We start from the raw sequence: 17,229 nt of genomic DNA on the forward strand, positions 1-17,229 counted from the left end.
GTTGGACTTTAAAAAGTTTAGTACATTTATGGGCATATAAAAATTACAAGATAAATTAATGATCAAGAAAATTTTTTTTTATGTTGATGATTTGTCTGTTTAAAACGAATCTTAAAATGCTATTTTTTATCGTTTGTTAAATTTAATAAATAAATATAAATCAAATTTATTCGTAAATTATCCAATAAATGTTATGTTTGTTTATAACCTTAATAAAAAACTTACTCGTACAATTTTTTTTATTTTTCCATCCTATTGTCCTTAATGCATAGTTATATTCAAAATAATTAAAAAAATTGCCTTCTAATGATTCATCAAACCAGCTATCTTCTTCCATGAAAGATGGGAAAATTTTTCTCTTAAATTTTGAAAATTTATATAACTACTTTGAGATTGAGATTAAATCCGGTAAGTTAAAACTTAATAATTAATTTAATTTCTTTTTTATTATTATACTTGTTATATTTATTTATGTTAATAGTTATGGGATTTATTAATAGAATATTAAACTCTTAATTTTAATATAAAATTCAAATATTAACAATTTCAAATATTTGTTTATAAAAAATACGAATGATTTTAATAAATTTTTATCAGAATGGTTAACTATCGGTTTTTTATTCGAAGTAATTCTTTTGAATGAAATTACATGGTACCCTTTTTTTAAATTTGTCTAAATAAACAATATAATTTTCATGAATGTAAAATAAAGCAGACCCTTTGATGAAGAATTTTCTTCATTTATTTAAAAAACTATTTAAAAAAAAATTAGGTGAGGTAGATTATCCTATTACAAGATTATATAAGAAATGTCATAGATTTCAATAATATATATTGAACTTATAAATGGTTTATCAAACAAGACTATTGATAATAAAAAAAACAAACATAAATTTAATAAATGAAATATTCAATTCTCACCGATTCAACCCACTAAAAATATTTATATTCTTTATCCTTTGTCAAACTTCTTTTCTCAAGCTTGAAGCTCCAACAACTCCTATTGTCAATGTATTGAATTGTTCATCTCCCATCTCTTTCTAAATTCCAAATCAAAATTAATATAGAGAGAATTTGGTCCTTCATATATATATCTTTCTTTTTTTGTCCTCAATTTTGTTGAACATTTTGCGGTCAGATTTGTTATGGGATTTATGGAATTCTTAATACTCTTTATAAAGAAATTAAAGTTATATTATTCATCACTTAATTATAATTATATTTTTAAAATCATCATTTAATTATTAAAAATTTTAATTTAATCATTCAAATTTGAACAAATATTATTTTATCATCCAATCATTAATTTTTAATAATAGGTTGATGAAATCAATGATATATTTTATCTTTAAAAAAAAAAAAGATTAACTTATATCAATGTAAAATTTTTTTATTTTATATTTAGTTAAATCATTAATTTTAGCAAATTTAAGAAATAAAATTAAATTTTTTTAAATTTATTTCTTTTACTTCTTAAATTTATTAAAATTAATAATTAAAAAATATAAAAATATATAAAGCTTATTGGTATAACTTGGTCATTCTTCAAAAAATTATAATGATAATAGTCTTACTAATTTTTGTTTTCTTAATAATAAAAGTTTTCATTGATTATACAGAAAATAAATATTCATTTAGTAGTAATTATTACTAATCCCACCCAATTTTTTTAAAAAAATTTTTGAGGAATGAATTTCTTGGAATTATGAAAATATTATTCGGCCCGCTTTAGTGCTTGAAAGCGGGGTTTTACACAACACTTTGCTCAAGTTATATAATTAAAATGAAGTCGGGCCGGCCTATTTTTAATTAAACAAAATAAAATTAAAATTAAAAGAAGCTTGTTATGTTTCTCTTTTATTTATTTATTTATTTTCTCTTTCTGAAAAACGCATCCTTTCCTGTCATATGTCTCTCTTTTTCTCTGTAAAGACAAAAAGCGCGGATCTATCTCATCCCCTCTCTCCACCTACAAACAACGGCTTCACACCCTTCACTCCCTCCCTTTCTCTTTCATCAAATTTCTTTCTTTTCACTTAGAAACTCAGCTTTCCCCCCTCCCAGATCTATCCCATCTAACCACTCCTCTCCCAAACAAATAATTGAAGAATTCCGTTGGACAGAAACTTAACCCTCAAAAAGAGAAGAGGAAAAAAAAAATAATGCCTTCGGTTTGTTCAGATCCGATCCGCAGAATCCACCCGGAGTCTATCGATCACTTCGACCGCCTTCCGGAGTCTCTTCTCCTTTTAATCTTCAACAACATCGGTGACGTCAAAGCTCTCGGCCGATGTTGCGTTGTTTCCCGTCGTTTCCATTCTCTCGTCCGGCAAGTAGAGAATGTTGTTGTTCGTGTCGATTGCGTCATCTCCGACGATGATTGTTCACCCTCTTCCTCTTCTTCCGACAAGTCACGTGCTGCCGGTGCCTTTTACAACCTCTTCCGTCTCGTTTTTGGAGGCATTGTCAAACCCTTCCAAGCTTTGGGCCAATTCCTCTGCCCAAAACGGTCCACTCTCAACGAAACCCTTAACACCCCTTCATCCTCTTCCTTATCCGTCGGTCCTGGTTGTGATGATGATCGGGAAATGGACCAAGGTGGGGTCACTCATCATTCCCCGACGCAGGTACTTAGAAATTTCAACGAGATTCGTTTCCTCCGAATCGAATTACCCAGCGGCGAGTTAGGGATCGATGACGGAGTTCTGTTGAAATGGAGAGCCGATTTTGGATCAACCCTTGATAACTGCGTCATCCTCGGAGCTGCCTCCGTCATTAACAACGAGCATTTGCAAGTATCTGAGCTTGGGAACGATGGATTTTGCATCAACAATAACATCAACAACGGTTCAAATGTTGTCAGCGGCGATGATAATGGGAGTATTCCAGAGTCATTTTATACCAACGGTGGCTTGAAATTAAGGGTTGTTTGGACGATTAGCTCGTTAATCGCAGCATCAGCAAGGCATTATTTGCTTCAACCGATAATTGCGGGGCATAAGACGCTGGATAGCTTGGTTTTAACCGATGCGGATGGACAAGGGGTGCTTTGTATGAGCAGGGATCAGCTTGAGGAGTTGAGAGTGAAGCCGTTATCAGCTTCTTCTGCTTCGAAAAGGACGCTGGTGCCTGCGTTGAATATGAGGCTTTGGTATGCTCCTCATTTGGAATTGCCTGATGGGGTTGTTTTAAAAGGTGCTACTTTGGTTGCGATTAGGCCTAGTGAACAATCTGCTTCAAAAACAGAGGTCTCGGATGCTTCTTGGTTATCAACTGCTTTTGAAGAGCCTTATGGGACTGCAGCTAAGATGCTGGTTAAGAGAAAGACTTACTGCTTGGAGATGAACTCGTTTTGATGCCCGCGTCCTGATCTGCAATGGTAAAAGTCTCAAATGCTGGATATACTGGACAATGTTTGTTGGAAAAGCGATTTGATGTTTGAATTGTTTATGCGTATGAAAGATGTTTCTATGCATCATATGAATTGATTCTATGTTTGGTTAATAGTTTAAGTTGTTGGCGCATGTATGCTGTTAGTGGGCGTTCATTACATTAGACCATCTTTAATTACATGGTTTTAAGCTATATAAATAATTACATATGCTCTTGATGTCTTTTGGTGATGCATATGTATGAGCTGAAATTACCTTGTTTCTTGATTATATTGATATTGTAATTTTTCTTATGAAATTAGAGGGGAAAGCAAGCATGACTGTGTTTGGTGGTGAATGGTGGGTTTTAGATTTCAATTTTCATCTGAGTTGTGAGAAACCTTTTGTTTGAATTAGGTTGTCCAAGGAAACATCACGAATGCAGGTGATGCTCCAAAAGTAGCATGCCTTGTATTCTTCATTCTGTTTTTGGTTTTAGATCTGCTTGCATTACCTTTTTATTTATGCATCTCTTCTGTATTTAAAGTTCATTTTGTACTTTTCAGGGGAAGCGGCCGAGCACAATGGTCAAGGGGAAGAAGTGATAGCATGCTTTTGGAAAGATGATGATCAGACAACAATTTTGTTACGTGTTTTAGTTTAACCTTGGAGCAGTGTCCTAATGAAAGCTAAACCTTGCTTTGGACCGCCAGTGTAAGCAATCGATGCATGTTGATAATGCACTGCAAGCGTTTCAGCTTTTGTGCTTCAACTGATTGCCAAAATGCATCTGCTGGTTGTTTTTGTATTAGGCATATGCTTGTAAGAGTGCACGCCTGCAACTAGATTGATGTTGTAAGAGCTTTGAGTTTGTAGTTCTTCACTTTTTTTTTAATCTATAATCCCTCTATATGTGAATATTGTAGGTTTGAAGATATCAAGCTTTATGTTATATACTTGTGAAGTGCATCAAGAATTGTAGTTGGCACATAGCTTTTAATGTTTCTTCTATAAATTTACGGTAGTCTTGTCAAAGTTCCATTGATACTTTATAGTCTCATCTTTGCAAATTCTTTGGAGTATTTGATTAACCAAGATTTATGGATGCATGGTAGAGGTTGGAACTCAATGTAGTTGATGGGTTTATTATTGCATTAGTTCTGACACAAATCCAGCAATGATAAAACAATGGGTGCCACTCTGAACAACTGTGTTAGATGATAAAATGTATCTGTTGTATTATGGTTGAACTGGATTCGATGTTTTGTGTTTTGTTTAGATCACTCTGTGATTGGAGTGATCAACTATGCAAAATCAGTGTGGGAGATATAAAATGTTATCAACCATGCAAAATCATCCTTGGTCAAGCTTAAACCCATTTATTAAATTGCTAGAACCGTTGTTTATCCCAAAAAGCAAAGGCCATTTATCATGAATTCCTTCAAAGCAGATTCTAAGTGCACCAAGTCCTACCTTTCCTAGCACAAATGAAGAACTACTTTTCCTCTGAATCAGATTGGTCTGCCTTTAAAAGCAGGGCAATTTGATTAAAAAAAAACAAAAAAACAAAAAGAGTAATTTGGGTGTTTTATTAATTAGTTGAAGGATTACTTCATCAAGCAAGAAAATAGATATTATATATCAGTCGAGAAAATATCAGCTGATGGTGGGCAAACGAATTTACAATGGTAAGTAAAAGGAAAACGATCCTCACACGTATTGAAAAATGCAATTTGATTTTCTAATGATAAGTAGATCACTCCCTCACGCTCACCCACTTTCTTTCTTGGATACATACAAAAGTGACATCCACTTTTAATCACTGTTTCTCACAAAATCAGAGGTGGGTTGTTATTATTATTATTATTATTATACAAATCATGTCAATCCTAATTTTCACCTTTTTCCCCTCATTTAAGTGTTTAACACGTCCTTTTTACGAGCAAAAAAGTCATAAAATCATTCATAAATGCTAAATAAAGCCTTCAACGGGGGCTTTAATCTCCACCATTTTTCTTATTTTCATTAGCACATCTACAAAACCAAGAGGTTTACATCAAAGTTCATAAGCTAGACTGGCAGCTGTTGCTTTCTGCTTTGGCTAGAAAATATGGTGAAATAGGAACTTGTGGTTTGACAGCTCTGCTGAAATGTGCCTATCATTCTCTGACTCTGTCATCTACTCTATTATGAATCGTGGTTCAAGCAGCTCACTTTAGCTTCTTTCAAAAGCTAGAAAAGAAACGCTACTCACCAAGCAAATGCCTATAAAAAGAAATTTAAAAAGTAAAGTAGGTGAATGGGGCTCTGTTTTGTGTAAAAGGCTGTTCTCAAATGCAATTAAATGGTAACATCATCAACAATGTTTCTTTGTCTTTTCCAGACATGTCATGCTCGCTTTTTCAGCTTTTTTGGAAGTATTTTCTCATGTATAAAGCACTAGCCAGCATCTATCCTTGTCCAAAATGAAATATACTTTACCAACGAAGTTTTTAATCTGCCATAATCTCTCTCTTCGAAACTAAAATGTTTGTTCGGAAACATTTGAAATACAATTCCCTTGCTCTATACCAATCAATTCCATCCAAGTAAGTTTGTCTTTGTTCTTTCCTCACCCAAGCAAATTATCAAACATGTAACAGGTGAGTTGTTATTTGCTTTTCCGAGAATTGGTGTGAATCATAATATTTAATTGTCATTTTCTCTTATTATCATGTTTTCACAAACATATAATTGTCATTTTTCAATATTTTAAAAAATGGGTACAAAAATATACACCCAATAAAGCCAAAGAAAATTTGAGAGAGAGCATATTAAAAAAAAAATGTGTTCAAACAAGTGAAAATGTAATTAATTAAAAACTCAATTTTTTTACTCAATATTATTGTTGATTTGTAGTTCATAATTGTTAAGTTTTATACACTTTTTCTATATTTAAAATTAATTATCATGGAAATTAATCATAGGAACTTAAAAAAAAAATTTAATTATCATGAACTTAAAGTAATTGACAAATTACTAACAAATGATATTTTACTAATAGATGATATAAATATTAACAAATTAAATGGAGTAATGACAGATTTTAGTAAAATGAAAAACTCCTAGTACTTGATTGGCTATCTCTTAGATAATTTTTATGTTATTGATGTTGATATTTGAAAGTTATAAATTTAAAAACATTTATATACGTAATATTATTTTTAATCAGATAAATAATAAAATAAAAAAAATTAAAGATAGCTTAAAAATTAAAAAAAAAATTTCTATTAGATTTACAAATTAATTAAAGTCGCTGTCACCAACTTTGCTAGAAATAAGGGAACGATTAAAGGAAACAGTACGTAGCTGAAAAGGTCGTAGCAAGTGGAAGTTGTGGTCATAGGGCTCACGTGAAATTCAATACTGCAATGATGGGTAGCTTATGTGAAATCCAATCAGCCATAATGAATAATGAATAATGATGTATATTGTAGATCATTCAAAGATTCAAGAATTGCGAATGGCTGTATAGTTATGCATTAATTTAGCAGATAAAAAAGCTCATTCACAATCAAGATGGAGAATGGACTGCCTCTCAATCATGACAACCTGTGAAGTATCTAACGATAATAATAATTGTCTAAACATCAAATATAGAGGATGAATCTGGGTTCAATGGGGGAGAGCTTGAGTTTTGGTAAGCTTAAATCTAGGATAGTTTAGTTAATAAGAAGACAAACTCTTTTTTTTTTTTAGTTGGTTTGAGTTTGATTTTGGGTCCAATTTTTATAGGAAACACTCTAAAGGTTAATTCATAAATGCATCAAATTGACGTGGGAGAATGTGACTTATGATAAAGGTTTGACCTAAAGATAACCCTAATCTTATTAAAAAAAAAAAAAAGAACAACCTTTCATTAAGCTTATGTAATACGCAAAACAAGCTCGGGGAGCTTAAAACTTTTTATATGACATAGAATCTATAACATATGCCTAAGATGTGGACACGAACCCGATCTGCAAAATATTACCTTAAAAATTTCAAGATTTTATCTTATAAAACAAATTTTATATATATAAATTTAAATATCTCCATGTATATTATATCATATTCTCACATTTTAAAAATGTGAAATTGAGGTGAGGGCGTCAAATAAGATGGGTTGATCACAATCATCTTGCTTTCAAAGGCAAATTTCATTCTTGGAATTGCTCCCCAAGCAAGAGTGAAAAATTTTTTTAGCAAATTGCTTTTATAGGTACATAAAATAAAATCATCAAAATGTTTCTAAATATATGTAAGCATGTGTCCCTTAGTGCACATGGGAGCTGCCACAAGAAAATGAGGTTCGATGTTTTAAATGAGCGAGAAAGGAGGGCTTGCGGCTTTATAACGCAGACTCATGGACAAGGCCACATTTCTCAACAAATTGACAGTAAATATATAGACAATTTTCAGAATAAATGTAAGATATGGAAAAAAAATAATAATAAAAACTTCAATCGAATTGTTTTTGTTATTCTTGTTGGAAACACACAATGCTTTTTGCACGCATAGATAAATGATATCCCAATTCGTCGATGCCAGCGGAAACACTTGAAAAGGATAAACCAGAAATACTAACAATTTTCAGGAGCAAAATAATAAAGGTATCACAAAGTGCAGGGGAAGAAATGCATTCACTCACTGCTTGGCACTGCAGTTTCCTCAATCTTCTGCTTAATTTCCTGCATCCAAAAATTTTTCACAAAAAATTAGCATTTATGGTAGAAACAGGAAAGAGAAAGGAACTGTCAGATGTTTTGTAATAGAAGTTGCATGATCAGAAACTTGGGTACTAATTGGCTAGGCGTGCAACAGGTGCCACGATAGGAAAATGAACAAGCATGATGTTCGAGAAAAAGGGAAGTTTACATGCATTGCTCTCTGCTCACCGCAACCAATGCTTGGCCATTTATTGTGATAAGCTGAAATAAGAATTTTTGGACGCTCATTCACAAGATAACTGATTCCCCAAAACATCTTCTAATCATTCACTGATACGACAAATTTGGGATCGAGGCATATCATTCATCCAAACCAACCCACATAATCCACTAAGCTATTACTTATTATCCTCTTGCAAAACATAGACAAATCATGCTTTGGAAAAAATAAATCCCTTGACCTTTTCCCGGTATTGTAGAATGCCATGTCTAATGGTATGGCCAAACAGGAGAATATGCCCTTGTTAATCATCAATCTCCATTCTTTTGTTAACAATCACCCTACTATAACTACTCCTTTCTTCAAGTCAGCAGAAAATAATGCAAAAAAGGAGACTTAATCTTCTATGACGAGCCTAACAGAGGATCCAAGGAAGAACACGACGATCCACTTTCACCTTAACATTTTTGTAATGCAATAACTCCAACTACAGTTGAATTTATTTCACTTACCATATCCACTCTAATCTCTTATGCAGCCCCAAAGCATGTTAGAACACTTCAAATTACTGTCTATACACCCACAATCCTCATTCCCAAAATAATTATGCCATTCTTAATCAATTCAGTTCTCAAAGTACTTTTACTAAGGTTCAATACTAAGCACTGATTATTCTTAATTCAGATAATGTGCCATGATTAGCAACCAACTTTGATAACATATATAATGGGGAGATTTTCTACTGCATAAGTTATAACTCCATTGACCCTTTCAGCTAGTGGTTTTGAAGAGCCCATGGTATTTGGTTTGAAAGCACTTAGATTTTAATGTATGTTATTATATCTCTTGCTACTTCTAAAATTTATTAAGTTAATAACTCAAAATCAAATTCAAAAGTAGAAGATAAAAAGCAATCCATTCATTTTTCTATTTCTTCCTCTTTTAAGAGTCTTGAGCATAATATATCCTGAAGTATGAATATGAGTAATTAGCATTCAAGAAGAACATTGATATACCTGAAATGCCTCTTACCCTATATGATTTTTTTTTTCTGTTGGCTGTCACTATATTAGTTGAAGTTATGCCAAAAGCTAGCAGTAAATTCTTTTGTTCAATTTTATTTATATTTTTGCTTCGTCAATCAAATAGGGCTTTAAAGTTGGTGGTAATCTTTTTAATTTATAAAAAGCAAAAAAAAAAAAAAAGTAATACCCTTTAGCACAAAGTTTTTTTAGTTTCCCTATAATTAATTTTAACTTTGCATACCTAAATGCCTCAACAAGCAAGACATTATGAGGGTGAGCTATGTTCCATAGCCTTTGCAATATGCATAATATCACTAACACAGGAAGAAAATATTTGCTCAAAATCCAGTCAGCTTTTAAATCCCTAGAACACCTAAATTTTGCTTCATGTAACCTTTCATTCACTTTTAATTCCAAATTATTACTTACGTTCTCTTCTAATATTTTAACATACACCATATAAATAAATATGGATTATTATTGAAGAACAATTTTTTCTTTATGAGGATGAACAATTTTTAACCTAAAGGAAAATCAACACTATATAGAGCATAGAACAGCAAGGCAGGAGGCCTGCCAGCATAGACAACACCAAGGAAAGGGGCTTATAAACTATGGTTCCTTTCAATTGAAAATTTTCGGCTTTGCTGTGACTCAAACAAGTATGAAACTACTACCACTGCTATTAGATTAAAATTAAAGCAAACTTAAATGCATAATGGAACTATTAGATTAAAATTAAAGCAAACTTAAATGCATATTGGACATATGGAAGCAAGGAAAAGGATTTACATTTAGTCTTTTATGATAAGACTTTAGATGCAGTTCCCATATTCTTTTACTCAGATTTTTTAATAGAAATAACTCACATTTAAATTGCCAAGTTAGCAGTCACCACAGCACATTTTTTTCTATCAAGAGGAAAATTCAAACAGTTAACTTGTTGATGATGAGTTTCAATTTCTTTTACAATTCTTTAGCTGCAGAATTTCTTAAGTTTTAATAAAGCCTTATTTATAAAATTTCTTTGTTAGGTGAGATTTTCTTTTCTAATAGTGCAATTTATAATTGTTGTCTTATGTTTCTCATTTATTAAATTTTTGTGGCCTAAAAGGAAAGTTTGGTAATAGATTTCAGTCATTAATCTTTTTTATCATTATTAATTTTGATTTGATGTTAGATCTTATAAATTTAATTATACCTTAGAATAAAGATGTATTTGGAATATCAAATGAAGCAAATTGACATTTTTCAAAATCTCAAGCTCAATGCTTTAATTGAATTCAAACTACAGACAATTTTCTCTTCGTTTGTCTCTATGTTTTAGTAATTTCTACTGTAAGAACAGTGACAGCTCATTTACAATAATATAAAATTAAAATCTGCATTTCATCCTTCCAAACCTTGAGAAACACTTACCTTGGAAGCAGCCGTTTGTCTTGAAGTTTGAGAGCTCGAGGTCTTACGTGCATGTTTAGCCCTAATCCTCTAGACACTTTAACAACTCAAAAACCTGACAGTTGAGGGATCCATTGGCATGTGGTGCAGTTGAGCAAAAAATAAATTAAGGTTTCTAAAGCTACACCAAAGTCACAACTATTTCAAAAGCAAACTTTAATTGTTCTATCCAGTATCCAGCAAGAGTTGGCCACCAAGAAACTAACACCTGGCATGGATTCACAGATGTTAGGGGGAAGGGAACCAGGAAGAGAACAAACAAGGAGACAACCAGCCGATGCTTATTCACAGCAATCCATGCAGGAATCATAAAAAGACAATATAATAATTGACACCCACAAAAGAAATGGCCCCAATGGGAGACTTCTTTGTGAATACCAAGAAAGCGAACGATTCATGGTACTATGCTACGCACAAGCACAACACGTAAAATCCAAAAGGCAAGCGAAAAACAAATTAAAAATAAGTACAGAAGAACTTCAATTAAACGAGGCTGTTCAGCTTACCAGAGAAAAGATGCGGCCAAGAGTAAATGTTTGCAGGAAACTGATTAGTTCTTTCCTTTTCCTTTCTGGTCTGAGCTCCTGCTTCCATCCCCATAGCAGAGCTGCAAGCGGCCATCTAATCCAGCTGGGAACTGATGGTGGTGATGATTTTCCACTGGTGGTGTACCAATGTAGAAGGGTGATGATCCGTCTATAGAAGAAAACCTCTGGAGGTGATGAGGCAAAAAAGACGGAGAATTGGACTGAAGGGTCCCCCGATTGAAACCAGCTAGGCCGGAAGAGATTGTGAAGTTAAGGTTGTAGTCACTCCCAGGCCCCGGTTGTGTTGTTGCCACCGGGATCAGATGGTCAGGAGTTGGAACAAACGAAAAATGCTGCAATTCCTGATGATTTTCACCTGAAACATTGAATGGTGTTATTGATATTGTTTGCGGCAAAGAGTTTCCTAGTTGGATTTGTCCTGGAAATCCTGAAGAATGAATACTCCTTGAAGAAGGAGGAGGTCCAAGGAGCCCCATGGTAAAGTAATCCATCTGAGTCACAGGCCACTGCCTAGCAGTATTAGCCTTATGGAAAAAATCATGATCCCCATTGGGGTTTTGATGAGCTGAAGCTGTAGGACTAGTATTATCGTTGCTAACACTGCCAATACCACCGGTAAGTAACTCAGTAAAAGAGGAGTTTTGAGAAATGCGGTTCATATTTTGATGGTGTGCAGTGCCAGACTCTTGCTCCTTCTCCTTTTCTTTTGCTGCTCTTTCCCTTGCTCGTTCCCGGGCCTTTACACGGTTCACACGGATCTCAGACCTCGAAAGGGATAAACCCGAGTTCTTGCTAGTGTCAGACGTGCTGCTGCAAGCTGATTTGGACAAAGAAAGGTGTTGACTTTGGTTTTGTTGATAATTGCTTGGATCACCATCTAACCCCACTTCTGCTGAGTCAAGCCCTTGTTCAGTCCCCTCACTTGCTCTTTTCTCGTCACTCAATTGCTTTGGTGTATCAGGAAATGGACTGTTAAGTGAAGGAAGCTCCGCAATTGCATCAGCAGCTGCTTTAATTAACCACTCTACAGCTTTACTAGGCTGATCATAGCCCAACCGATCTTGCAGATCATAAAATTGTATAGCTGTTGTAACAGATAACCTTACCCTCCTGTCTCTTAACCCTTTTGAAGTCCAAACCTTGCTGTGCCGATCTTTGCCACCGGAGGCTCGAGAAACCCTAATAATTCTCGAAGAATGGTGCCAACCTCGAAGCCGATTAGTACCAGCAGTGTGAGCTCCAACAGCACCGATCCCCCCTCCTCCACCATTTGCACCAGCCCTTTTGTTGAGCTCTCCATCTTCTTCATCATTAGGGTAGCTGTCACTACCTTTCTGATCTATCTTGCTTGAGTCATTTCCTCCATTACCAACTCTTGAGAACTTACAGGCTTGTGTCTGAGTCTCATCCACCTCCATACCACTTTCATTCCTTTCTCACAAACCAAGAACTCAAAACCTCCACTCCCAAACAATAACCCCCCTTACCTTTTCTTCTTTTTATTTGGTTGTTTATTTTAGTTGGAAAGAAAAAGAGAGAAAATCTTGAGTTTTGGAGTAATATTAGAAAGAGTAAGAGAAGGAGACGATGGTGATGGCGATGGTGATGGTGGTGGTATGAGGGAAGAAGTGAAGGTGGGGTTGAGATGTCCTATGCATTGATAACGATTATACAGAGAGTACTTTGGTTACGCAGTGATAAAAGGCCTTTTTTTACGCTTTGATATATCACGTCCAAGTCAGGAGACTACCCTGCCTCTCTCTCTCTCTCTCTCGTTTAAGCTTTTTGCAGCTGTAGTGCTTTCAAAAGCAAAGCCTGAAAAATGGCAGCCACAGCCTGCAAAGAAAAGTTAAAAATAAATAAAAATATAAAAATTCTACATAAAATCAGATAAGGTAAAAGCATCTGATGCTTCAAAAATCAAATATGCGTTTGAGTGTTTGACAAACTGCTTTAACGCTTTAACCACGCAAAGATAAAACATATAGAACTAGTTACTTATTGGCCATTGCTGCACAAAACCTGAAGCTCTGAGACCTTGAGCTGAGAGAGATCTGACTTCTGCTACTTTGTTGTTCTATTGTAATCATGGAGTAAAGTCTTTTAAAGACGATCAACCTTTAACAAAAGTTGAAATAGAAAGCTCCTTGCAATGTATATAGCTGCTATATACCTTGAATGTGAAAGACCCTCTTTGCTGCTTCACAATTAAGCAAAAGAAAAGCAATAATTGTGGTACGATTGGTGCCGATCTGGAGCCATCCCTTATTCCTTCTTTCTTTCTTCTCTCTTTTACTCTTCCTTTTTATATTTAAGGCTTTTTTGCAGCTGACCCTAACAATAGCAGACACCACCACCACCACTGTTTAACTTAATAAAAGGACTAGTAAATGACAAACCCCCCACTAATAAATAAGCTGTTTCTGAAATTACCAACAAAGAATAACAACTCTATTCTTAAAAAATTTGCCTCACTTTGAACACTGTTGGTTGTTGTTACAGGTGTCGAATTCTCGGACAGAAAATATAACAAATAAAAACTGTATCTTGATTTTTGTAATTCCCTTCTTTCTCTCTCTTTTTTGTTTCCCCTCACTGATTGAAGTGAAAATAGATCTTTGCAGTACAACTTAGAATCCAAAGCCACACCACAGATCTGCAACTCCTCACAGCTACTTTGAAGAAAGATTCAGCTCTAAACAGATCAGTTACCTGCAACAACAACAACAACAAAATACCAACTAAGAAAAACTCCTTCTTAGAAAATGTCAACTGTATTATCGATTCCAACTCCGATTAAATCCTCAGAAAAAATCTAAAACCTTTTATACCTGTAAATTTAAAAGATGGGTACTTTAGATCAGAACAAATAGTACTTTGTAAAATTTCTTTTCATTTTTTATGCATAGATCAATTTTCTAAAAACACAAGCTTTACATAATAAGTCCCTCGTTTTAGCTCAAAAAACAAGCTAGAGAGAAAATTAACAAATTTACTAAACACCCAAAGAAACAAAATTACTGCAACTAGAGAAAGAAAGAAAGAAAGAACGAACCTACAAGCAGAATTTTTTTTTGGCTTCTAAAAAAATTTTTAAAAATGGGGTTGCCAGAAATTCCTTGCCTTTCTTTTTTTTTTTTCTTTATTTTTCCTTAGTCACATCTCCATGTAGCTCCACACAAAGTAATGAACTTTGAAAAAAAAAAAAAAACAAAGCAAACGCTATTGAATTAACTTGAATTTTCGTACAAAAAAAGGAAAAGATTTTATTCCACAAAAAAAAAAAAACTTACAGCTAGGGTTGATAGTTGTTTGGTAAGAAAGACTTAGGACAAAAAGTGAAACAGTCCAAGAAAATCGGAATTGGTAAAGGTTAGAAGAGAAGAAGATAGTTTGGAAGTGAGGGTGTTGTGTTGGGTATATGAATATGAGATTTAAAGTGAAGAACAAAGGCTTTCATTTTATCCCTATTCGAGCAAATAACCGGCCGCACCGGGAAAGGACGGACACTGTGCCCGCCGTTCCAATCTTTAATATGTGTCCTACTCCACCCTTTGCCCCCTAGTCCCTCCCACATTTACTTATTTGCCATTCTCTTAATTTATTTTATTAGTATATGTTTTCCTAAAAATTATTTTTATCATTATGAATTTATGATATCCTTTTAATTAAAGTTAATGTATATTTACATACTTAATTAGTAGTTTTTTCTCCCTATAATTTGAAATTTTTTTTTGAATTAGGTTTAATCTCATAAATTAGTAATATGAATTTTTTTAAAGTAATTATAATCATCGTGAAATTAGGATAAAAATTTTAAATATAATTAAACGAATCCCTGATGTTTCCCCTTTTATAAACAATCTAAAAAGAAGCATGTAGAAATAATTTGATGGAATGCACTTCTTACTTCGATTTAAAATTTTTTTAAATATAAATCCTGAAGAAGAGATTAAAATTTATGAAATAAAAAAAAAGTTAATATATACAACTCGAGTGTGTTTGTAAGGAATTTCAAATTTGTTATAATTATCGTGATTTTGATATTTTGTTTAAAGAATACTATGTTTTATAATCAATTAATGAGTTTTTTTTTTTTTTCAAATTTAAGAGTAAAAAAAGTTTTCATTTTTTAAATTAAAAAAAGTTGTTAACTCACAAAAAAAATTTACGAATTTTTTGAAAATTTTTGAATTTATAAATTATTTATCAACAAATAACAGTAAAAATTCAAATTTAGGTGATATAAGATAAAATGGTTTTATTTCAAGAGTTGAATTGTTGAAGGCACCACCATTTTGTTTGGTGGTAGCCCTAAATATATCCCCACTTGTTTCGGTGCATGCCAATAGTCATTACACAAACAGCCACAAAATCTTTTCCTTACCTAAACACAATTAATTTTCATAAAAGCAAAAAACCATACACTAGCCTTTTATGCCGTTGAATTTTTACTTTCATGAAATATGGTTAATTATTTTATAAATTTTTTTTATTTGGAATTTTATATCCCCATAATTATTTTAAATTTCGATTAATCCAAAATCGAATTGAATTAAATCTCATAAGAAATATAAACTCTCATAAACTTATTTTTTTCATTTATAAAATTTGAAATCAAGACTTTATTTTAAAAAAATTGAACTCCTTGTCATTCAGATTAACAAACATTAGTAACAATTTTATAAATTCATGCTATTGTTTTTCTCTCTCAATAAATTTGAAATAGGAATTAGATGAAAGAAGAAGAAAATGAAGAATTTAAAAATCTATTAGAGGTTCAAGAAAATCCTTTTGCTCTACTAACCAAAAAAAAAAAAAATTATATAAATTAATGTGCATGTTTTTTTTTTACCCTCTAAACGCAAAACAAACTTCACTTGAGTAAACGCCATGAGTATTAATTATGATAAAGGTAAATGGCTCATCTAATTAATGCAATGAGAGAATATTTATACATCAAATAAAGAAGAAAATCAACATCAATCACACATTCTTGAAGTTCAATTTCTGATACATGTTCAAAATTCTCCCATTTTTAGAAGCCTTTACACTTGCATGTGTTAGGTACTGGAGATAGAAAAAAAATATTATAAATGTTTATATTTAAATCTTAAATTTATTAAATATTATTTTTTAAGTTGATTATATAAATTAATTTATTTAAGTTTTAGATTTTACAAATTAAAAAACTTATGAACGACGAAAATCATCTTCAAAAATCATAAGAGTAATGTACCTATTGATTATCTTCGCCATATCAACAAATCGAAATTGAATTCATCCCATGTACGAATTGAATTAAATCAATGAAAAAGAAAACAAACCAGCATTTTGGCCAACTCCAACAATACAAATTATTAAGTATGTCAAATGTAGAAAGAGACTATAGGTTTTAATTAATTATTGGCTTTGAGTAAAGCTTGAATTTGATTACTTCTGATCTGAAAAATAATAAATTCCAAGTGGTGCATCCCTCACCTTATATGGCATATTTCACTTTATTCCAACTGAATAATCTTCTCCACCTGAATTCAATTTTGAGGGGGGGGGGGGGGGGGTTTGGTGGGTGGTTGCCAATCAACCTTTCTTTTCTTTTTGGCCAATATTCAACCCTAGCTTCTTTGTAAAATGCCAACCTTGGCAATGCCACCAACTGAGAAGTTAATTTCGTCTTCCAAAGGGAAATTGATAGGACATCATCGTATCAATAAAATAAAACTAGAGAGTAATCAAGGCCAAGACGCATAGTTTCGGTTTTTGTACAAATCTAAAAACTAGAGATCAAAGTTTGGAGAAAATAAAAGAGAGTGATCAGATTGTTTTTTTTCAACAAACCTGGTCTTTGTACCTACCTCTCATTATTGTGAATGACAACATTAACTGTTTGGGACACAGAAACTATAAAACTGTGTCAAG

The 17,229-nt window shown here is 32.8% G+C and overlaps 1 protein-coding gene and 1 pseudogene across 12 annotated transcripts; one reads left to right on the forward strand and one right to left on the reverse strand.

Moving 5' to 3' along the window:
* Nucleotides 1-1,811: 1,811 nt before the first annotated feature.
* On the forward strand, nucleotides 1,812-4,418 carry LOC111281263 (F-box protein At5g46170 pseudogene; annotated as a pseudogene). Its single transcript, XR_016335154.1, has 2 exons — nucleotides 1,812-3,379; nucleotides 3,938-4,418. The product of XR_016335154.1 is annotated as an F-box protein At5g46170 pseudogene (transcript).
* Nucleotides 4,419-7,826: 3,408 nt separating this feature from the next.
* On the reverse strand, nucleotides 7,827-14,814 carry LOC111281098 (transcription factor TCP2-like). Of its 11 annotated transcripts, none has more exons than XR_016334981.1 (5): nucleotides 14,604-14,814; nucleotides 13,333-14,022; nucleotides 11,269-13,146; nucleotides 10,724-10,817; nucleotides 7,827-8,080 (listed from the first exon to the last, which is right to left on the reverse strand). XR_016334981.1 is itself a non-coding variant. In XM_089756943.1 (5 exons), the coding sequence occupies exon 4, from the start codon at nucleotides 12,726-12,728 to the stop codon at nucleotides 11,313-11,315; it is 1,416 nt and encodes a 471-aa protein (XP_089613069.1). In that variant the 5' UTR covers nucleotides 12,729-13,146; nucleotides 13,484-13,644; nucleotides 13,786-14,022; nucleotides 14,604-14,814; the 3' UTR covers nucleotides 7,827-8,080; nucleotides 11,269-11,312. The 11 variants fall into 11 exon arrangements, 9 of the variants coding, with proteins under 9 accessions (XP_089613069.1, XP_089613068.1, XP_089613067.1 ...); XR_016334980.1 differs by having other exon boundaries at nucleotides 13,309-14,022; XM_089756943.1 differs by lacking the exon at nucleotides 10,724-10,817 and having other exon boundaries at nucleotides 13,484-13,644; nucleotides 13,786-14,022.
* Between the last annotated feature and the right edge of the window lie 2,415 nt (nucleotides 14,815-17,229).

This window comes from Durio zibethinus, chromosome 28 (genome assembly GCF_047325235.1).
Source record: "Durio zibethinus cultivar Kanyao isolate XHJ-2024 chromosome 28, ASM4732523v1, whole genome shotgun sequence".
NCBI lineage: Eukaryota > Viridiplantae > Streptophyta > Magnoliopsida > Malvales > Malvaceae > Durio > Durio zibethinus.